This window comes from Trypanosoma rangeli (assembly GCF_003719475.1).
Source record: "Trypanosoma rangeli strain AM80 chromosome Unknown Tra_15.4_contig_00029, whole genome shotgun sequence".
NCBI lineage: Eukaryota > Euglenozoa > Kinetoplastea > Trypanosomatida > Trypanosomatidae > Trypanosoma > Trypanosoma rangeli.
In genome coordinates this window covers 1-21,049 of record NW_021705773.1, presented here as the reverse complement: position 1 = coordinate 21,049, position 21,049 = coordinate 1, and the positions used below count along the sequence as shown (strand labels likewise).

Here is a 21,049-nt window from a genome sequence, read left to right as displayed (position 1 = left end):
ACTATATATATATATATATATATATATATATATATATACTACCACAAAGCATTTGAGTGGTCCCGCAAGCGCATGCGCGCACCCATGTTTTATGTGATGGCTGTCAGTTCATCTTTTATCATATTTCTTCACGTGCTCCCCACATCATAACTGGTTAACGGTGGGGAGAGAAAAGGGGCAGAAGAAACAGGGAGGAAACCAGAGGGTGGAGAGAAAGTTTGGGCAGCGATGAAGTAATAAAATAGAAGTGTTCGGATCAGATTTTGATTGCTAGGGAGGGAGGGAGAGAGGGAGGTGAATAGTGATGCTAGAGTTGTACGTTACAATCCCGAACACTCTGGAAATTTGTTATTTCCATTCGCTGAGATTTGTATGTAGATGATTTTGTGAAAATAGATATTCTTCTGCCCTATTTCCGTGTGCTTGTTTGCTTTGGTGAGTGTGTAGAGGCAGAGTCGCCTGATTTGATGATGTCCTTCTGTTCCATTGGCATTGACTGTTCGTAGAGATGTTAGTGATTCCCTGCGCACCTCTCTCTTTCTCTCTCTTTCAGTAGTGCAGCTCCGTTCGGGTGGCAGTTCGGAACAGACTCTGGAGTAGAGTGGAGGTGTGGCCCGTTGCTAGAACGACGATGGAGGTCATCGCCCGATCCTCTGCAGCCGGCGGCGGCGGCAGCCAGGATGCAGCCTGCTCGACGTCGCTTTCGTCACTGTCGCCAGTTGTTGTATCACCCCTCTCAAGGGGCCTGCTGTGTAAAATGCAGGAATGGCCCGGCGTTGACGCCGTATCCCCGCCGTTACGTGAGAAGACGGAGAAACCAAACATGGTGGAATATCGCTTGGTGGAGCCCAACTTTGCCACCAGCGCGGAGATATCTCAGACTTCAGATTTGAACGTTACCAACCGATGTGAGGCCCCATCAACTCCAACAGCCACCCCTTCCACTAGAACAGGGGGTACGGCGAATCCACTATCTTGTAGGCTCAGGGAGGGAAATTCCAATACATGCAAGATGAATCCTGCGTGTAGGGTGACACTAGATCGGGCCGCGGAACGAAGTCGGGCACGTGGCCTGCAGCGGTGCCTGTTGGAAACTGAGGCGAAGGCACAAAAATTCTCCGCTGCGGCGAAATTGCGCGAGCAGGAATCCCTTGCAGCTGTCGAGGAAGTCGCGCGCCTTCGCGAGGCAGCATTGTTGCAAGCAAGACGTATTGGGGAACTTGAGCAACGTCTTGCTCAGGCTCAGCTTGCAGTTGCTGGGGCTGACAAAGGTCGTGTAGGTGACCAACCAGGAGAACTGACAGATAGTGTTGACTCCCTAGAAAGCCCTTGCATTGATGACATCAAGCGGATTCTTCACTGCACGGCGGAGGCAATACGACGTATTGAGGTTGAATTTGAGGCGGAGCGGCGCCGGCGATGCGCGCTTGAGAATGAAAATAATGCCCTTCGACGTAAACTACACTTTGCACGGCGAGCGGATGATGCACTTCACGACGGAGGCTTAACGCACTGCAGCGTAGAGGGATACAGCTGCGCCATGGCATTTGTTCAGGGTCCACTACAGCGATTCCTTACGGAGTCTGCGGAGCTGCAAAGGAGGCTGGCGACGTCTTCCACTTCTCACACATCTGCGCATTCTTGAGGCTTCTTTAGATGGACAATCCGCGTAGTTTTATTTTCCCTGTTGTATTTGTTGTTGTTGTTGCTGCTGCTGCTGCTGGGGGAGAGAATGGGGCGCTGTCAAGACGCAGAAGAAGTGGGAATCTATTATTGCTATTACAGCAGCTTCTGTGTGGTTTGGTGCAACCTCCGCGTGTTGCCCTTGAATGTTGTTTTCTTTCTTTTTTTTTACTTTTTATTATTTATTCTTTTTCTTTTGTGTTTTTCTTCGTACCGTGTGTACTGATGGGCGTTGTCTTGACAGATATCAAGGAATGCCTCCGAAACGTGGTTCTGCGTCCCGCGGCGTGCAACGCGTCGCGACTCCCCGTATGGCCCGTGAAATGACTGCTGCAAAAGCTGGGAAAATGTCTTCTCGTGCAGGGATGGCAACACCACCATTAGACGCAGCAGCAACAGCGGCAGCCCCGGCCGAAGATTTGCCGTTGACACCGCGCCCTAAGCAACCAGTGGCTGAGGAGGCGCCGTCGAATGAGGACCTTCCACCCACCACTGCCTTGGCTTTGCGGGATGAGGTTATCTGGAGCGACAGCGACGATGACAATGGTGACGGTAGCGTGTTATTGTTTCCTGACGCACAGGACCTGGTGGAGAAGCCGGGGAGTACTTTGAATCTCATTCGTCTCGGTACGACGCAGAAGTTGGATGAATCGGACAGCAGCGAGGATGAGGCAACCCTCAACCGCGTCGGGGACATTCCCCTTGAGTGGTACAAGGATGAAGCGCACTTCGGCTATGATGTTGAGGGTCGCAAGCTGATGAAAAGCGAACGCTCCGCCTTGGAGCGGCTGTTAGAGGCAACTGATGACCCCAATGCGCTGCGCACCATCTACGACGCCTTGCATGACGAGAATAAAAAACTGAGCAACGCAGACCTGCAGATGATCTTCAACCTGCAGCGTAACCGCACTCCAAATGCCAACTACAACATGTACGCTGATGTGGTAACGGATAGCGTTGAGTTCGACCCACTCAATCACCCCTTGGCACGTGCGGGCGGTCCGTCGAAGAAAAAGTTTGTTCCTGCACAGCACGACATGAAAGTCATTGAAAAGATGGTGCGTCGTATGATGAAGGCGGAAGGAAACAAAACAGATGAGAAGGAGGAGGCACTGCCTGATGAGTCTCTTGTGGTGTGGGACGACAGCAAGGTGGAGATGGAGGCCCATGCAAAGTTCAAGTATCAAAACCGCGTGCCGAAGCCCAAGGTTCCGCCACCAGGCACATATGAGAGCTATCGTCCTCCACCGGAGTATCTTCCGAGCGACAAGGCGCGGCAGCGGTTTGCCAGGCTGCGACAGATTGACCGAAAGGAATACTTTCTACCACAAGCGTTTGATGCACTACGACACGTACCTTTCTATCACCACACGATTCAGGATCGATATCAACGCTGCCTTGATCTCGCGCTCTTTCCCCGCGCACAACGTACCCGTCTTGTTGTGGACCCCTCGAAACTGCTGCCAGAGTTGCCGGATCCGAAGGATCTTCGACCGTATCCAGAGCGGCTTTCATTCCAGTACAAGGGTCACACAGCAACGGTACGTAGTGTGTCGGTTAGTCCGAATGGGCAGTTTCTCGCGACGGGTTGCGATGATCATTTAGTGCGTGTGTATGAGGTAATGACAGGCCGGCTGATGAAGCGCTACGATATGGGGGGGCCAGTGCAGCAAGTTGAGTTCTGCCCTGTAAAGGCGCTCAACATCTTAGCAGTTGCTGTGGAGTACAGTCTGGTGTTTATTGTTCCCACCTTTGCCGCACATCAGGTGGTAAATGAGCACACGATTCGTTACCTTCGTGCCCCTGGCAGTGCACTGAGGCAGTCAACGGAAAATCACATCCTTGGCGGTGAAGCCTCACTTGGAGGTGGTGGCATAACCCAAACAACACTGGACAAGGACGAGTCTGCGCATCGCCTCCTCCATGATCTTCATGACATGGAGGAGCGGGAAAAGCGCGCAGAGTTTGTTGACGCCTCAGCCCAAGAGCGCAGTGCTGGCATTGTGGTCAAAATTGCGTTGCATGGTAAGGTGAAGCGCTTCACTTTCCACGCCCGTGGCGACTACCTCTGTGCGCTTTGCCCAAAGGATCACGTCAAATATCGCCAGACGGTGATGCTGCAGCTGTCAAAGCGAAAGGTGTTTTGCCCGTTCCGTAAATTTTCGGAGATCGTCACAGACTGCAAATTTCACCCGCGCGAACCACTTTTCTTCCTAGCGACGACGAACTCTGTGAGGGTCTACAACCTTATGGCCCACAGGCTGCAGAGGCGGTACAAGGCCCCAGGCGGCATTACGACATGCCTGTCCGTGCATACCGAAGGGGATAACTTCCTGGTAGGTGACACCACGAGCCACACGCAGTGGTACGATTGTGACTTCTCCGACAAACCCTACAAGCGTATGCGCTCTCATAAGGGGGTGGTCAACGCTGTAGCGTTCCACACAAACACCAACGCGTATCCCCTTTTTGCCTCTGGTGCATCGGATGGTCAGGTGCACGTCTTCCACGGCATGGTGTACGACGACTACAACAAGAACCCCTTGTTGGTGCCTGTGAAGATCTTAAAGCACCGCCGCGGGGTCTACGCCATCGCGTGGCACCCGATTCTGCCATGGGTGTTCACCGCCACTGAGGACGGCATTGTCTCTGCGTGGACTGAGTGACGCTGCTAATCAAAAAGGGAAGGAATAACCAGAAAGAAGATTCCCCCATTCGTGCAGCATGGATTGGGTGTGGAAAGGTATGAAGGAAGTAATTGTTAAATGCCGAATAAATGACTGAGAGGAGCTAACAAATTGTGTGTGCGTGGAAGAGTGGGAGAGGGAGAGGGGAGCAACAACAAAACAAAACAAAACGGAAAAAAAGAAGAGGTAAAATGCACTCGAAAAGGAGAAGGACACTGATAAGAAGAATCATAGTAAAAAGAATGTTGCCTGTTTGTAGACTCTCTCCTACATACTCTCCCTCTCCTTCTCTCTCTCTCTCTCTCTATATATATATATATATCACTCGCTTTCCCTGGGGGCGTCTCTCTCTCTCTCTCTCTCTGTGTGTGTGTGTAAGGGCATGTGTCTGGCTACGCATGTGGGATGTTTTCTCATGTTGTTTCTTTGTGTATCGTTCACCTTTCTCTTTCTCCCTTGGCGAGTAGGAAGGAAGGGAAAGAGAGAAAGCATATGTGAAGTGGTGGGATCACGACCCATCTCAATACCGCCCAGGCACATTGTAGCCTTGCCTCGTGTGTGGGTGTGTGTGGAAAATAACAAGACAGGGCACGATGAAAATATTGCAGCGAGTTTGGAACGTATCGTGTATCTTTTGCTGCTTTGGACGTTATGTTGTGCCTTTATATGAATTTCAGTGAAACTCGGCATGCGAGGGAGGAAAATAGCGGTGGATGAGCTGTTGCATCAGTGATAGTCCTCGGGCCGCATCATATTCCTTAACGAACTGTTCGAGCTGCGATAGGCCTTTGGAAGCGCGGGCGGCTCATCTGGAGCTTCCTATCGAACATGTGATTGAGTTTTTAACATACTTGGAAATGTGTGTTTCCGTTTCTACTTGTTTTATGACATCCCTTTCAGTCGGTTCAATGAGAGGTGAGGAAGGCGGACTGCGTTTTCCTCGCACAAAATGCGTTTGTTGAGAGCACCAGCAGGAGGGGCGCAGTTTGTTCCGTGTATTACTTTCTTCGTCCACTTCTTTGAGGTTGCTCTCATCTTCTTTTGTCACATCACGTAACAATAAGGCTCATCAATGGAAGAGCCGTCGCGCAATCAGCATGACCCTGCTGCTCACACCCCATCCACACACGTTGTTATTGCCGTCTGTGGCTGCGGCAATGACGGCCGTCTCGGTTTAGGGACACTTGAGTCAAAAAGCCGCATTACACTTGTTCCCTTCTTCTTGGGGACTGTCCTGCGGGAGGGCCATAACAACGCGGCGGATATGAATGGTTCCGGGGAGCCATTGGGCACCATCCTTGCTGTGCGCGTCGGCGGGTACCATAACTTTGCCATCACCACGACGGGTGTCTATGGTTGGGGGCTAAACGAACACGGCCAGCTTGGTTTGGGGCGCGGCTCTGCGTCATCTGTGCCGCTTCCCACCCGTATCCCTTTCTTTGACGAGGAAACCGTCATAGACATCCAGTGTGGCGCCTATCACACTTTTGCATGGACGAAGAAGGGACTTTTTGTGTGTGGCAAAAACAGTGATGGTCAGCTTGGCCTGCTGGACGAGGGCGATCACCTCTCATTTACGACGTTGCTGACGGCAGCGCAAGCCAACAACAGTAATGTCAGGGAGAGTGATGAAATCGGTGAGTGCCGTTTGATTCAACAGGGTCAGTTGACGCATGTGAGCTGCGGGACGCATCATACGCTTCTTGCCTTCCGTGATGTCGTGGTGGTGAGGGAAGACAACGGCGAGGTGCAGCGACAGCAAGCGCCTCCGCCAAAGTGCTACCCGCTTCTTATCGCAGCGGCAGGGAAGGGGGATTTTGGTGAGCTTGGCTACGACGGAGATGCGTGGTCTGTATTACAGGCGAAGACAAAAACGATGCAGTATGCATTGAGTCATGGTTTGCAGAAGCAGCAGGAAGAAACCGATTCGGACGCCCGTATTCGGATTTGTATGGAGAAGAAATGGAAGGCAGTGAAACCTCGTCGAGCCCTTTTTTCCTCTTTGCACTTCCAACCGGTACTTTTTCCCATCCTACTTGATCAAATGGTGGCACCACCGGCCACGTGTTATCGCGAAATTCTGAGCCTTCATGCGATGCACCTGCATTCCGCAGCGATTCTGCGAGAACGTACTTATACTGAGAATCAATCTGGAAACGCCGGTCGCATTCGAACCTTCCATTGGGGCTGTTACTACTGCAATGTTCCCGAAGATGACGCCTCTTCTATTCCACGTGAAGATGAGAAGGAGGGAGTCTTTCTGCACGCGGGCAATGAGACACTGTTCCGCTACACCACTACTCCCCCCGCAGAGGTGGAGGTGATGGGGAGCGGCATGCTTGGGCTGGGCGAAGAGGACTCGTTGGTGACGTCCTGGACCCCGTTACCGCTACCACACGGAGCGAAAAACCTTTGCATCCGAGCCATTACAGGGAGGGAACATTACCTCATTCTGCTAGAAAACACACTTGTTGTTGGCTTTGGTGATAATATGCATGGGCAACTCGGGGTTGGGGAGTCGCAGGATGTCGTGCTGTGCCCTACTGTTCTTCTTCGAACTGGTGATGAGATGGAAACTGCTACGCCGTTTGCCGGGGGGTGTCGATGGAAGGTACAGTCTATTCGCGATGCTGCATGTGGGGTGCGTCATTCGGTGTATCTTGTGGAGATTTGTTGTTTGTCCACCACAGATGTCACTTCTGCACCGCAAGCATAGGCTAGAGCATGCCCGGTAGATACCATTAGATCGCAGTCGTATTGACGAGAAGGAGTTTGGCGGAGAAGCCAACGATGGCAGGGTGATACAATAAGAAGAGGAAGAAAAGATACTACAAGTAACAAAATACACTACATGTATGTATCTAGGTTTGTCTTGTCGTCTCTTTCTCTCTCGTTCTCTTTTTCACTATTTATTTATCTTTTTGTGTTTCTTGTTGTGATGGTAAGAGGGACTCCCTTTGACGGAAAAGTGGTGAGCTTGTTTTCCCCCAATTTTTTTTTCTCCGTATGGCTTATTGGTGATTGCGGTGGGGTAGTAACTTCCTTAAAAGGTCCACATAAAGCAACAGTTGGAAACCAAATTGAGCACTGGAAAGGAAAAAGGAAGGCGCGTATATCATTATTATTTTTTCACATACGCTTTTATAGCTTGGCAGCAGATGCTTCGGTACTCCTGCGTGACGCGGTGCGTCAGACGACGTGGCGTGAATGCTTCTACAGGAAGTTATTGGTCCTCACTTTGGAGGAACTATGGTACGCTTGGTAACGCTTCCGCAGACCCACCTGTCCACCCATCTCTTATTGAAGAACTGAGGGAACTTCTGAAGCGTGTTCCCTCTGGAAAGTGGATTCCGGTGGGAACTCTCTACAATGACCTCTCTCTCGATAGCCGTAGGCGCCACGTCCGGCCGCACAAAACACTTGCGGCGGCATTGTCAAAGACCACCGAGCTTGGGGTGCATTTGAATCAAGCAGGTCTTATGTTCTGTAAGGGAGTTCCACCAAAGGAGATGGATGCACCGTCAGGTGAGGCAGCCAAAAAGACGTCTAATGCTTCTGGCCACAGTAGTGACAAGGAAGCTGCGAGTAGTCATGGTTGTGGTGGAAGTGGTGCCAGTTCCGATCAACTAGTTGGGGCCTATGTGCGGCCCTTTGAAAGAGTAACTGTGGAGGCCCATAACGATATTCCGCCTGTAGATTTCTACTACGATGTTGGACTTCGAGAGTACCCGCCACCTCCTCCAGACTTTGATGTAACAATATCAACACTACCCTCTCCAACGATGATAGGAAGTGGAGCCGTTCTCTCACTTAGTAGTTTTGTTTCATACATTCCGCCTTTCTTTGTGCCATTGGGAGAGGTCCTGGAAGAGATGCCTGGGTATACGGAGGAGCATATCGAACGATACTTTAAACATAGTGCTTCAGAAGTAGTTACAGTGGCTGGGCGAAAATATATTCGTCTTTATGGTGGCTATGCGAAGTTTGCCTTGGACGGTTGCGAGGTGGCAGAAGAGCGTTTTGCACGCTATCGACCTGATCCCGCTGCACTAGATCCATTTATTGCCTCCTTTGGGGGTATCACTGGGCGTTGGATGCCGCTCCGCATTCTGTTGGAGCGTGTAGGCCATGCAGCGGTGGTAAAGCTGCCGTTTAAAGGTCCCGCCGCCATTATTTATTTTGCCCAAATGCAGCACGTTTTTGCCTTTGCCGTTGACCGTGACGGGGGCTCAGTACTTCTGCGTCCGCCGGGTTACGATGGCCTTGAGTGTGAAACAACACCAACGCCGAAGAGCTGTAATTGCATCCTTCGCCTGGTCCCACAGGACGGACAGGTGGACATTCGCCACATTGAGGAGTCCCTCCCTGCCTCCATTCAGGAGGAGGTGAAATTATTCTACGGGACGCTTCTGCAATTTTTTCACTTTCATGCTGCCGTTTTTTCACTCTCCGCGGACGGCTCTGTGGTTATGCGGCGTCGTTTTAAGGACCGCATCGAAAAGGATCAGCTATCGCTTGAGGAACAGCTGACCATTGCTATTAGTGAACGGAACAAAAAGAAGATCCGCTCCCTCCGCCGTCGCATCGCCTTTCGGAATGATCCATCAAACCCCTTTCACGACCCTGACAACCTTGCGCGGGAGCTCCATCGCTATCTTCCCAAGAAGGGACACGTGCCACTCAAAACCTTTCTCAAGAAGAATGTCCCGGAGGAGTTGCTTAACTACCTGCCACGGCGGTTTTGGAATTTTTTTAACAATTATCCTCAATACTTCCAACATTTTGAATATCAAGTGGCGGGGCAGTGGTGTGTCTGCCGGCCAGGGCTACCGTTACCGCGTGGTGTCATTCGGCAAGAATTCTCTGAGGAAGACCTCGTGCGGTTGGTAGCCGAATACCTTCAACAACGTGGTGCCAAGGCATGTTCGAATATCATTTTGCATATTCCGCGTGGAGCCCAGGAGGCGGTGCGAAAGCGTTACGGTGGTGTGTTTTACCTCGTGCAGGCGTTTCCTCAGTACTTCAACGTTGTCTTGCCTGCTGAAGAGGGTAATGTTGTGAGCATGGCGATGGTACACCTTGTGGAACTCCCAGGTGCGGAGTTCACGGGCAAGCATGAGGCATCTGCCGGTGCGGAGGATAAGGAAGCAAGGAACTGGACCGAGAATGACGATATTGACTATGGCTATAATGAGGAGGACGAGGAGGTCGTGTCGGTGGCCTCACGGTAGTCTGGTGAAGGAATAAGGCTATTCAGGCTCCTTGGACTTGGAGCGAGCGAACAAGAATAAGAACGGAAGTGACAAAAAAGGGAACGAAGAAGGGAAGTATCGGCAATCCACTTTTGCGTTATCAGTCACTCATTGTTGTCGTTTCCTCACATTATTATTGTCTGTCATAATCCTTTCATGCTTCCCTCACTCCGTTGCCAATAATGTGGTCTGTGCGGTGATTGCTGCTTTCGCTCCTTGACTTCCTCTATTAATGTTTTGCTTGCAGTTTTTATTCTTTTGTCTGCTATAGAGAGTTTCTCACTCTCTCCTTCGTTCTCTGTGGAGGGGTGAGGTGGGAAGAGGGGGTTGAGGATCTCTTTTTCCTTTTGCTTTGGTTTTGTTTTGTGTGGTTCAGGCATTATTTATTTATTTATTGTGGGTGCCGTGGTGAGTGCTGCGGTGACGACACACGGTCCAGCAAAAAGAACAAAACGCAGGGAGGCTTGCTTTGCATGGCCGTGGCCTTCTCAGGCGAACCTCGCAATACGACACGACCTATCCAAACAGAGAGACTAGAGTCGTGTCAAAACCGGAAACCCGCATGCTAATCGACCTCTCGCGACGAAAACTCATCGACTTTGACCCCACAGCCTTCTCCACCGAAGAGGAAAGGAAGATGCTCCACGCCATTACTCGGTTAGATGTCTCTTGCAACAGTCTCTCATCTTTGTACGGAATGCGCTGGCTTTCCATGTTAACCTCACTGGATGTGTCAAACAACAATGTTGCGTTTTTGCATGGGCTTCCACTGTCGTTGCGGCAGCTCAATGCATCCTCCAATGTTTTGACGGAGGTGGATGGCCTCTCACCACTTCTACAGTTGGAAGTGTTGGTGGTCTCACATAATCAAATCACAACTCTGGAAGGCCTCCCGGCAGCCGTGCGCATCCTAGACGCCTCCTGCAATCGAATTGCGTCACTTACGGGCTTGGAGAAATGCACGTCACTGGAGGAACTGCAGGTTCGACAAAACATGATTCAGCATGTTGAAGGGCTGTCACCCATCCAATTCCTCCCCTCGCTCAAGGCCGCAACACTTGCAGAGAATCCAGTGACAAACAGTAAACGACGTCTTGCCGCGGTTCACGCAATGCTCCCACCTACACTGCAGGTTGTGGACTTACCATCATGGTCTTGGATGAAAACATCTTCTGGGCCGTCTTCTTCTAGCCTCGTGGTTTCTCTGAATACCACCACAATGCAAGACAGTGTAAATCTCTCTTGTTTTTCATCTGTCAGTACGGTGAGACAGGGCAAGGATGCCTCGACACGTGGAAGTCCGTCCCTGTCCCCAGCGTCTTGTTCCCACATGCCAGTGCGTACGACGTTGCAACGAGAGAAGCAAAAACACTCGCATGCAGGGAGTGACATGACGTGTTGTATGACAGCAACTAACTTCACAACGCCTTCTCCAGCTGCTGTTGTGCATAACAATGTTTTGTCTTCCTCGGACACGACTCACTACTACAGCCGCCTTGAGCATGCTTCCCGAGACGTCAACGCTATGCAGGTACCTCAACGACAAGCTTTCACGGAAGTGGATATCTCGCTCCCTAGCATCCGTGCCCAACGACTTTTGCAGTCCATGGTGGAACATCTTCAGTACGAACTCGACACATGCCGGAGAAGTTGTTTGATTTTTAAGAGAGAGAATGGAGATTTAAAGCTTTGCATTCAACAGCTGCAGTCCATAAATGAGTATCAGGCACGAATGAACGCCATCCTCGTGGAGAAAAATGATAAGCTTGAACGCATCTGTTTTTGCTCCTCACCGCTCAAGCAAACGCAAATTCTTGCTACTTCAACGGACGTGAAGAACCATGTGGAAGGCGACGGCGTTGCTCACGCACCTCCTACGTCGAGGGAGCAGTTGCTAGAACTATCCAGCAGCGGCAAAGGGGATTTGGGAAAGGAGGCAATAGAAATTGATCCTCAGCATCCATACGTAGAGGGGCCCTCAGAACAAGCAACTTTGGCCGAAACAAAAGCTGAACTCCGCCGCGGGGCTCGCTCGCTGGCGGCACTGTTTATGTCGTTGGTCCCCAAACCAGCAAGGGATCGGCCGCACTCCAGCAGTGCCTCCACGGCCGGTGCTGCCAATTGTAATGGTTCTTACCACCCTCGCACCATCCCACAGCACGGTGAGGACACAAGCTGCATCAATGCTAATGCGGAGAATGCTTTGAAGGATGTAAATGCCGGTGATAAGGGGCGCAAGCGCACCGTTTCATTTGGGGGGTTTGCGTATTATTCGCCCTCGCCCTAGTAGCGTGGTGTGGTGGTATAGTTAGGCGTTTGCTTTTAAATTGATGCGGGTTTTTTTTTGTGCGTGTGCGTGGCGGAAGAAATGTGACTGGAGTTTTTTAAAATTTATTTATTTTGGACCGTCGTTGCGTGTGGGTCGCGTCTCTGTGTCTCTTGTACGTGAAGAAATCCTGTATTGTTCCCTACTGTCATGTTTTTCCTTTCTTGAACATTGCTACACATTGCATTGCGAGCACGTATTCCCGTCTGAGGTGTAGATATGCAAACAGTAACAATGGATTATTATTTCCCCCCCCCCCCTTTTTTTTTCTATTCCCTACCTTTTTTTTTGTTTTATATTGGCACATTTATGAGGCAATTGGGAGATGTCCCATCCATGCTCCCCGCAAAAGGTCAAAAAGGGGCTCGGGCAAACTACTAACCAGTGTAGAGCTCAAAGCCCTACGAGATGTGTGTTACTACACTCATTTGAGGAGTGTTGTGGGGATGCGTCGGTGACATGTGTAGCGGATGGGAGTATGTCACCTGGACCTTGTGGCCAAATGCGGGACACGATAACTTTTTATGGAAGTAAGGAGGGAAATGTCAAGGCGTTTCAGTTTTGGATTGGAAAACCCATCGCCAGTGGAGGTCAAAGAACGATGGCACCTGTGACTGCCTTGCTCGTTGTCCCGATGCATTCTTTGTTATGGTGTGGTGACGAAGCGGGCGGCGTCACGGTGTTTCGACTCTCTCTGAAGGGGGGGTCGACAGGTGGCGAGGTATCTTTTAGCGACGGCACTCTCTGTGTCGCCTACCACCCAGCTTCACTCACGTGTTTTGCCATGGGTGGTAATGATGTGTATAGTGGCTCTGCAGACGGCACCCTTTATTCATGGTCGCTGAAGGATCCATTTGACTTTACCGGGAAGGTTGGTCAACACACTGGGGAATTGGCGCAAATGGTCCTCATGCGTGACGACTACCTTGTCTCGGTGGGCCCAGATTCCGCCATGGTGCATGTTTGGCCTCTTGGGAAGCGACGAGTCGGACAGGCGCCGTTTGCCCTCTTGGGTCACACAGGCGGTGTGCTTAGTGGTCTCTATGTTCCCAGCTTGTGTAGTGGTGGTCTGCTTTGGAGTGCCGGGGAGGACTGTTTCATTCACGTGTGGGATGTAAGCGATCCTGTACACCTTGACTGTCTTCTCACCGGTGCCAACACAGGGCATGGGAAGGCGTGGAACACCCACACCTCCTCTGAAGAGAAAGAGAAAGAGACGAGAGTGGAGGCGGCAATGTCTCAGGAAAGAGAAGATTCTCTTCAAGTTAACTCCATGCGCATGCTCGTTGGGCACAAGGAATCTGTGGTAGCACTATGTTCAGCCTCTGGTGTCGTGTTTTCCTGTGATAGTTCTGGATTGCTGCTAGCGTGGAATCCACACCGTTATTGGCTTCTCCATGCCTTTACAGTGTTGTCTCACGATGAGCCTATACCTCAATCTCTATCGACGGTTCCTGCTGACAAGGATGTCTCTGACATGAATGAGGTGGTGCGTGGGGCGCATTGCCTTGGATTCATGGAGGGCTTTCTTTGGAACATTGACACTGCCGGCGGTCCACGGTGTATATACATGCCCATTCATTCGCATCTCAAGAAGCTATCGTGTAACGGGACGGCAGATGTTTCTCTTCCTTCTGGTGAAGGTTCAACTTGGAGCGCATTTACGAGTGTGGTGTGGAAGTTCATGCAGGATACAGTGAGTCTTTTCGTGCAACATGTGGAATTTTGTAGTGAGACCTTTGCTTATGCTGTAGAAGCTACGCTGCGGGAGGAGATGCGGCCACATTGTGGGTCTTCTGGTGTGGGCCGCCCCGCTTCGCCCGGAGGGTTCTGCAAGGAAGGGAAAGACGCAGACTCCATGTGTACGCGTCAGTCACTGTGTGAGAGTCGTGCGGAGCTGCTTGAGCTTCAGGCCGCACGGGAAGCGCTGGTGCGGGAACGTGAGTTGTTTACCACACAGAGGCGGGAAGAAAAAGAGCGTTGGCGCACGGAACGTCAACGTCTGAAAGAGGAAGCAATGCGCTTGGAAGAACGAGCTGGAGCGTTGTCTCATCTTGAGGAGACTCTACAGAAGGCGAAACGGGAGCAAGATGACACAATGGCAAAATACGAGGAACTTTGGCGTCGCATTAAAGCGCATGATCAGGAACGCGAGCGTCAGCTGGTGCGCGTTAGTGCGGAAGTTTCCTTCCTTAGGCTCAAGTATGCTGACTGGAGCGGGGTCAAGGAGAGGGATGTGTGAGGGGCAGACGGGTACACGGAGAATGCTTATTGTGGTGTGTGAGGGTTCCACGGCTACGCCGCAAAACGGAGGTTTACCATGACGTGAAACACGCAGCTGTGCTCTCTCTCTCTCTCTCTCTCTCTCTCTCGCAGATGTATTATCGTGTGTTTTTTTCCGTTTGCTTGTGTGTATTTAACGTAAAATAGGCTGTTTTTAATCTCGTGCTTTAAGTGCGTTTCGTCGTCTTCTTTCCGCCTCACCTTCCTCCTCCTCCCCCACCACCACCACACACACACACAAACACATACGCGTACGTATACGTACCCAGAGGCACACGTACACACACTGGGATACGCCGAAACCACCGACGTGCAAGCGCATAGATATAATTACGGATACATCATCTATATTCGTACTTGATAGATAGACACAGGCATACACACATACAGTTATATTTATAGAAATATACATTCAAGGATGATGAGGTTTTGTCGCATTCTTTGTAGTCTACCTTTTGTACCGATGGCTTTATCTAATTTTGATACCGTAGAGCGCGCTGCTGCTTCTGCTTCTTCTTCTTCGACTACCACAGATTCATCATTGCATGTAGGTGCACCAGATGGTCCACCATACTTTATCTCGCCGAAGCATGACGGCGTGCGTATTATCTCGTACGTGGCTGAACGTGCTGAATCCCTCAAATCAACGTGTTTTTCACGCTTTGGGAGACCTGTTCATGGCATGTTTTGGATTGAGGAGGAACTTTCTCTTTTGCGGTGGCTCTGCGGAGATCCACGGTTGGTGTTGGATGGAGAACTATACATTCATAAGGAACCTGATGCCTACTCAGTGAGTGAGAGTAGCGTTAAGACAGGGTTTCTGGCGGTGTCAGCATTAGTGCATCGTCTGCGCGGGCCGAAATCTGCTTGTTCCTCTGAGGAGGAAGTACTCAGCTACGTTGCGTCGCTCCCCCGCTTCTGCGTGTTTGATGTCGTTTCCTTTCAACCATCTGATGTGGTAAATGTTTCGGACAACAGCAGTGGGCAAGGCCTGCCGCGGCTTGAGAAGGAGCGTGTGTCACTTCTTCGGGAAGCGATGAAGGCCAACACTGTTCGGGATTTGGAACTACTGCGTGTGATTCCAAACCACTCCGTCTTTTCACAGCGACTGAAGGTGATGCACTTTCTTATGTCTCTCTTGCATCGCGCCCGTACCTCTTCCATTTTGTTTCCTGGCAGAACCGTGGGTGTCTCCGCCCCCCCGTCACACGCGAAGTTAAAGCGGCGAGGCGGCAACACGCCTGTTGCTGCGGCGGGGGTCACCAACCTTGGAGGGGAGTATGTGCAGCTAATTCCGTACTCGCTGCTTCACTCCCTCGGCGAGGCAAAGCAGGTGTACCTCAATAAATATCTCGCAGGGGGGTACGAAGGGGCCGTCATTCGCAGCGCGACAAACGTGTACGAGCTGAAGGAGAAGGAGAAGGGTGTCTTGACAGGGCTGCTGGATCCACTTCTTTACAGTGGAGAACGCCTTGTTATCGATGGACGGCAGGCCGCCACGTGGTCGAGGAGGTCTGTGTTAGCGGCGAAGGCCCCGCCACTCCTTCGCACTTATGCAAAAAATGAATGGACCGCCTTCATGGGTGCTGGTGAATGCTACGAGACGGAGGTTGCGGCCAATGCAAATGAGGCAGAGGATGCGAATCATCAGGCAATTGTGAATGCGGCAGTGAAGCGGGCAAAGCAGAATGGTCGCCGTAGCGTCACTGCTGTGAAGTTACTTCCGTTTTGTGACAAGGAGTATGCAATTTTGAAACCACTGCTGAAGATTCCGTCAAGTAACCCGCGCGCCCGAAAACTCGTTAGCATTCCACTGGATTCGCTTCACGGCGGCCGCGATGTGATCACAGTCCCTCGGACAACTTTTGGGAGGGCCGCGTCTAAGAAGAATGAAAAAAGCAAAGTGGTGGTTTTTTACGGCCTGCAGTGTCTTAGTGATACAGGGCGCGTGTTTAGCGTTCCACTTCCCAAGATGGATGTAGCGAAGCAGCGGGAGTTGCTGGATCACCTTTTGGAAGTCACAGGGGGGTCCAAGAAGGGTGGGAAAGGAAACATTGGGAAGGTTGGCCCTCGCTCACTGACTGGCTTGTATGCCACGGTGAAGTATTCCTCCCTGACGGAGTACGGTATTCCGCGCTTCGGTCAAGTAAAGGCCATACGCGGAGGTAAAGGATGGTTTTTATGAGGCACATTGGAATTCTAGCATGACTTTAATTTCTTGATGCGTGTTTTGAACACCGCATTGATGCATCTATATAAGGTGCATGTGTTGTGCATTTGGTGGGACTTGGGTAATGGACAAAATGGGGTGGATATGAAAGAAGTGACCTGTACGGAGGAAGGATGGGTGTCCTACAAAGAGGATATAATATATATATGCATGTGTCTTGTATGGTGTGTGCGATGCGAGTAGTGAACCTCGACTTTTGTGATGTGTATAGATTTAATCTGAGTTAATTTTACTTTTTTTTTCCGTTTATTCATTTCCCTTGACACCCCACCTTTGCATTCTATGTATTTGGTGGTAAGAGTAACAAGACGTGACACACACACACACATGGGTAAGAAAGCCAGCTTTGAGCGTGCCCACCAGCGGCATGTGCAGCACACGCGAGAGCAGCGCAAGCGGAAGGTGGCTGCAGCCAGGGCGTTGCGGCGTGGCGAAGACACGAGTGGGCGACTCATTAAGCGTACTACCCTGAAGAAGCCCCAGCTGTCGGATGAAAAGAAGGCGATGCTCGTGGAACAGTTTTCTCAAGCCTGTCGGATTCCCGCCACTTCTGAGGATCTGTGCACGCTGCTGCGTTCAGTGGGTCTGGAACGAGCTCAATCTGAAGCATCTCACAAGCGACGACGAGATGAAGACACGACAGATGACTTCATGCTGAGCACCATTGCGGATACCTTTCTGCAATTGGATCATCAGGCCGCTGTCACGACAGAGGACACGGATGAGGAGGAGCCCATGACTTTACTTGAGGTTGTTCTTCAAGATGAGTGTGGCGGCCGCGTGGTGTGTGCCTTGATAGCAGCCCTGGACGCTGCCAACAATGGCAAGAAGCCGATGGTACTAGACGCTGTGACCAAACCATTTGAGGAGAATGAGACACTCTATGAACACTATGTCGCCTGTAAGGTGATGAGTTCGTTAGTTCAACATGGTGGCCGTGAAATACAAGAACGAGTTCTCCAGGTGTTGCGGCAGCATGCCAAAACAGTGGATCAGTTGCAGGCGCAACTCCGCAACCGCCACTCAGCCGTAACGATCCAACACCTCATTGAGCATTTCCCCACTGAGACGGTGGCGTGGTTGGGTGACACTCTCGGTATCACGGAGCTTGTGACGGAGAACACAAAGAAGAGGCAGAAAACAACTCATAATGCGTCTGACACACAAGAAACTTTGCTCTCATTAATACTTGATCCCGTGGCTTCTCCAGTCATGCGAGCGTTCATTCTTTGCTCAGTCAACTCTTCTGCTTTATTGAGGTTTATGGACCTTGCGCCACTTCTCGTGAATAAACGGGGCTGCAAGTTCTTGCAGGATATTTTGTCCCCCGAGTTGCCAAAGTGGGCCTCAGAGGTGGAGGCCAATGCAACCTTAGACGTCGTTGTGAACTCCTGTGAAACCAAACTGCTTGAGATGTGCACCTCTGCTGACGCTAACTTTGTTGTGCAAGCTATCATTGGCCTTATTCCGCGTACGGGGAAGTCGTCGATGGAGGGACATTTTAAACACATTCTCAAGTTGTTGGGACCACATCTTTCTTATTTGGCAACACATTATATTGGTGTGCACGTGGCAATGGCACTTGTTGTGGCGTCACTCGCAACTCATATGAAGGACATAGTGGAGGACATTGCAGGGGCGCTACTAACACGAGATAGTGTGGCGGACATGCTGTGTGACCCCAATGGTAGTTTGGTTGTACGAAAACTTATGCCATTATGTGGTGTAAAAGAATCTAAAGTGGGACAGCTGCTGCTTAAAGCCATTGGTCGTGACATGGACACCTTGATGTATGACGCCATTGGAAATTTAACACTACAGGAGTATATTAAGTTTTGTGGTGGAGAGGAACTTGCTCGAAAGCTGTGCAAAAGTGATGAGCTTCTAAGTATGTGTCAGCATGCGTACGCTTCCCATGTTGTAGGTTGCCTTTTTGATAATGTGAAAGCGACGATGCATACACATCTCTGTCACGCGCTCTACCCACATGTTGTGACGCTGTCAAAACATTTGAATGGACGGTTTGTCGTTGAAAAAGCGATTCATGCAAATCGTGACATCTGTGATTTGCTTCTTCGCCACTTTATGGAACTCACACGTGAGAAGGGGACACAACACGTGTTGTGTACTTTGATGCTGAACTTGGATGAACGCGGCAAGCGGCGGGTGGTGAGTATGATTATTTCGGGTCTCGCTGACCTTGCCATGCAGCAGTGTAGCTCTATCATTTTGCAAAAAATGATGCTGACTGATGCGCTACTTCTCAATGCAGTGAAGAACGAGTTGGTGCAGAACCCGCGCCTGCGCAACAATCTCGCCCAAAACTTTTTTGGTAAGTTTGTCGTGCAAATAAGTGATGCTGCGGGGGAAGAAACAGCCGCTCTTCCCCTTGAGGATTAAAAGAAGTAAAAGGAATGTATTCCTCACACCCTCTTAAGAGGGTGGTGAAGGTCATGAAGAACTCCGATTAACACACATACACACACACACACACATCCACAGGCGTTGGTGAAACACCACGTCACAGCGAAGCCAGCCTGCATGCCCTTATAATATATATAATGCCATTGAGCGATGTGTGGACAAGGAAAATTGAAAATGGAAAGACATAAGTTTGTGTTATTTTTCGTTCCGTTCTTCTCATGATTGTCGATGGGGAGGAAAGAAAGCATGAAAGAGGACGTGTTTTTCTTTCCTCTTTCTTTGTTGTTCCACTATCTTTTTTTTTTTTTTTTTTTTGTCAGCAGTGAGAATATATTGAAGCATTCGTTCTGCTTTTCCATTTCTCTCATTGTTGTTGTTTTTAGCATGCGCGGTAGTCTTTTCTAAAGGAGCATGCTACTAGACGACGTTCCATTTAGCGCCCTTCCCCACGCCGCAGAGGAAACGCAAAAACTCGGAGCGGCACAAAAAGAAACACTGACTCGCCTCACGGCTTTGCGGGGTGACTTGGAGGAGCTCGTGCAGCGATCCGCCGCGCTCTACGCGGAGTGCGAACACTTAGCGCCGCAACGTGTTATCAAAGCCGTTGGCTCCGAACTTGCCCGATTGCAGGCACGTATAGAAAACTGTCAGCGCCGCGCAAACACATTAGGAAAAAAAGGGGGGGCAAATTCATCAAGATATCAAACAAAAGACGAGTTTCCATAATGAGAAAAAAGGCGGGGGGAGGGGCAGTAGCAACCACGCCCTGCTGGCTTATCTTTTTATACTAATGCCCTTTTTAAAAACTTTCACTTTTTTTTTGTCCGCTGTTTGGGCTTGTGAGAAAGTTTTACATGCTTTTCTTTCTTTGCCTCTCTGCGGATGTGGGTGGGTTTCTTCTTCGCGTGGCTGGGGAGTGGACCGTGCGTCTGGCAGCAGGACGACTGCACGTCCTCAATGCTTTTTGTGTCGACCCTTGTTTTTACTTTGCTCCTCTTCACTTGTCCAGCCAACACACACACACGCACAATCGTTGCGGCCTGAGCGGATCCATCGCAAGGAGAGAAGAAAGAGATAACAGCGACATATGCCCAACATGTACTGGCATCTTTTTTCTTTTTCGCTGCTGCTACTTTTTCCGTGCTGCTGCTGATATGCTTTACAGAGCAATACGGCTGTGCACACCGAGAGAAATGAACCAAAAGAAATGCAAATACCAGATATTGTTGATCTTTTTGTGCTGAGTCGAGCCATTGAGGGAACACGTACTCGCCGTGGAACTGGGGTCTTCTTTGTCTCACCTTTCCTCGCCAGTGCTGGTGGAGGTTTGGTTGCACTTGCCAAGAGCCGGGACAGGCCCGTATACTCCGATAAGGGAATTACTACGACGGTTTATGCTGAGGTTGTGACGGGGTACATTGACTGCGCGAACAACTGGTCGTACTTTGTCGCTGAGGTAACTGCAAACGAATAAAGGGCTCACAGCATCTTTGACACGACCATGCGCCAGGACTATATGTTTATGCCCCGTGCGACATACGCGGTTCGACCCACAACAATTGCAAAGGGCAACAAGGTCTTTCTACTTGTGGGGGGCTATCATAAGAAGTATGATCCTTCATCGAAGAAGTGGACTAAAGTCTCACAGGGTCTTGATTTGCTCGTGGGTGAGGCCACGCAAGATAAAGTCATTCAATGGGGCGAACCCACCTCGCTTGTACCACAGATCGAACCATCTGCTAAACAACGTGGCCTGGACCAGTTTGTTGGTGGTGGTGGCTCGGGCGTTGTGATGGAGGATGACACGTTTGTGTTTGCTATGACGGCGAGGAGGACCGGAGACAAGAGAAAACGAAACTGCCTCCATGATCACTTATTCGAAGGACGACGGCAAAAAAAAAAAAATGGCAAGCATGATGGTGGGAAAGTGGACACGTCCGCATCCTATTATGATCCCAATGCTCGCAAAACGTCGGGCAGGGAGAGGAGGGAGTGCTTTTAACTAACGCTATTATTGATACAGTTTCTGTACTATATTGGTATGCAGCGCTTCCGGATGCGTCCGAACGGTCGTGTTCTGGTAAATTTTGGGAGGAGGGTCTTCGGACCCTTCTTTTTTTTTTGTCTAATTTTTTTTTTTTAGATGCGTTTGCACGGTGGTAGT

At 50.4% G+C, this 21,049-nt stretch overlaps 10 protein-coding genes across 10 annotated transcripts, besides 14 other annotated features; all 10 read left to right on the top strand.

The window, feature by feature from the left end:
* Positions 1-2: 2 nt before the first annotated feature.
* Positions 3-38: a microsatellite.
* A 234-nt stretch (positions 39-272) lies between these two features.
* Positions 273-295: a microsatellite.
* A 336-nt stretch (positions 296-631) lies between these two features.
* TraAM80_01432 (uncharacterized protein) lies at positions 632-1,645 on the top strand (the record flags this gene model as incomplete). The annotated part of the gene is made up of 1 exon (XM_029378473.1): positions 632-1,645. One exon carries the CDS (start codon positions 632-634, stop codon positions 1,643-1,645), a length of 1,014 nt encoding a protein of 337 aa, XP_029241662.1.
* Positions 1,646-1,685: 40 nt separating this feature from the next.
* Positions 1,686-1,723: a microsatellite.
* A 112-nt stretch (positions 1,724-1,835) lies between these two features.
* Positions 1,836-1,892: a sequence feature (A-rich).
* A 102-nt stretch (positions 1,893-1,994) lies between these two features.
* TraAM80_01431 (ribosome biogenesis protein ERB1) lies at positions 1,995-4,349 on the top strand (the record flags this gene model as incomplete). Its single annotated transcript, XM_029378472.1, has 1 exon — positions 1,995-4,349. One exon carries the CDS (start codon positions 1,995-1,997, stop codon positions 4,347-4,349), a length of 2,355 nt encoding a protein of 784 aa, XP_029241661.1.
* A 170-nt stretch (positions 4,350-4,519) lies between these two features.
* Positions 4,520-4,553: a microsatellite.
* A 77-nt stretch (positions 4,554-4,630) lies between these two features.
* Positions 4,631-4,734: a sequence feature (GA-rich).
* Positions 4,735-5,442: 708 nt separating this feature from the next.
* TraAM80_01430 (putative chromatin binding protein) lies at positions 5,443-7,086 on the top strand (the record flags this gene model as incomplete). Its single annotated transcript, XM_029378471.1, has 1 exon — positions 5,443-7,086. The coding sequence occupies one exon, from the start codon at positions 5,443-5,445 to the stop codon at positions 7,084-7,086; it is 1,644 nt and encodes a 547-aa protein (XP_029241660.1).
* A 442-nt stretch (positions 7,087-7,528) lies between these two features.
* On the top strand, positions 7,529-9,601 carry TraAM80_01429 (uncharacterized protein; the record flags this gene model as incomplete). Its single annotated transcript, XM_029378470.1, has 1 exon — positions 7,529-9,601. The coding sequence occupies one exon, from the start codon at positions 7,529-7,531 to the stop codon at positions 9,599-9,601; it is 2,073 nt and encodes a 690-aa protein (XP_029241659.1).
* Positions 9,602-9,968: 367 nt separating this feature from the next.
* Positions 9,969-9,995: a microsatellite.
* A 189-nt stretch (positions 9,996-10,184) lies between these two features.
* Positions 10,185-11,909, top strand: TraAM80_01428 (uncharacterized protein; the record flags this gene model as incomplete). Its single annotated transcript, XM_029378469.1, has 1 exon — positions 10,185-11,909. The coding sequence occupies one exon, from the start codon at positions 10,185-10,187 to the stop codon at positions 11,907-11,909; it is 1,725 nt and encodes a 574-aa protein (XP_029241658.1).
* Positions 11,910-12,426: 517 nt separating this feature from the next.
* TraAM80_01427 (uncharacterized protein) lies at positions 12,427-14,190 on the top strand (the record flags this gene model as incomplete). Its single annotated transcript, XM_029378468.1, has 1 exon — positions 12,427-14,190. The coding sequence occupies one exon, from the start codon at positions 12,427-12,429 to the stop codon at positions 14,188-14,190; it is 1,764 nt and encodes a 587-aa protein (XP_029241657.1).
* Positions 14,191-14,291: 101 nt separating this feature from the next.
* Positions 14,292-14,320: a microsatellite.
* Positions 14,321-14,435: 115 nt separating this feature from the next.
* Positions 14,436-14,476: a microsatellite.
* Positions 14,449-14,518: a microsatellite.
* A 49-nt stretch (positions 14,519-14,567) lies between these two features.
* Positions 14,568-14,646: a microsatellite.
* A 3-nt stretch (positions 14,647-14,649) lies between these two features.
* TraAM80_01426 (putative DNA ligase) lies at positions 14,650-16,416 on the top strand (the record flags this gene model as incomplete). Its single annotated transcript, XM_029378467.1, has 1 exon — positions 14,650-16,416. One exon carries the CDS (start codon positions 14,650-14,652, stop codon positions 16,414-16,416), a length of 1,767 nt encoding a protein of 588 aa, XP_029241656.1.
* Positions 16,417-16,788: 372 nt separating this feature from the next.
* On the top strand, positions 16,789-18,861 carry TraAM80_01425 (putative pumilio-repeat, RNA-binding protein; the record flags this gene model as incomplete). Its single annotated transcript, XM_029378466.1, has 1 exon — positions 16,789-18,861. The coding sequence occupies one exon, from the start codon at positions 16,789-16,791 to the stop codon at positions 18,859-18,861; it is 2,073 nt and encodes a 690-aa protein (XP_029241655.1).
* Positions 18,862-18,931: 70 nt separating this feature from the next.
* Positions 18,932-18,962: a microsatellite.
* Positions 18,963-19,146: 184 nt separating this feature from the next.
* Positions 19,147-19,200: a sequence feature (A-rich).
* Positions 19,201-19,296: 96 nt separating this feature from the next.
* TraAM80_01424 (uncharacterized protein) lies at positions 19,297-19,611 on the top strand (the record flags this gene model as incomplete). Its single annotated transcript, XM_029378465.1, has 1 exon — positions 19,297-19,611. The coding sequence occupies one exon, from the start codon at positions 19,297-19,299 to the stop codon at positions 19,609-19,611; it is 315 nt and encodes a 104-aa protein (XP_029241654.1).
* Positions 19,612-20,386: 775 nt separating this feature from the next.
* Positions 20,387-20,887, top strand: TraAM80_01423 (group II trans-sialidase superfamily; the record flags this gene model as incomplete). The annotated part of the gene is made up of 1 exon (XM_029378464.1): positions 20,387-20,887. One exon carries the CDS (start codon positions 20,387-20,389, stop codon positions 20,885-20,887), a length of 501 nt encoding a protein of 166 aa, XP_029241653.1.
* A 108-nt stretch (positions 20,888-20,995) lies between these two features.
* Positions 20,996-21,026: a sequence feature (A-rich).
* Between the last annotated feature and the right edge of the window lie 23 nt (positions 21,027-21,049).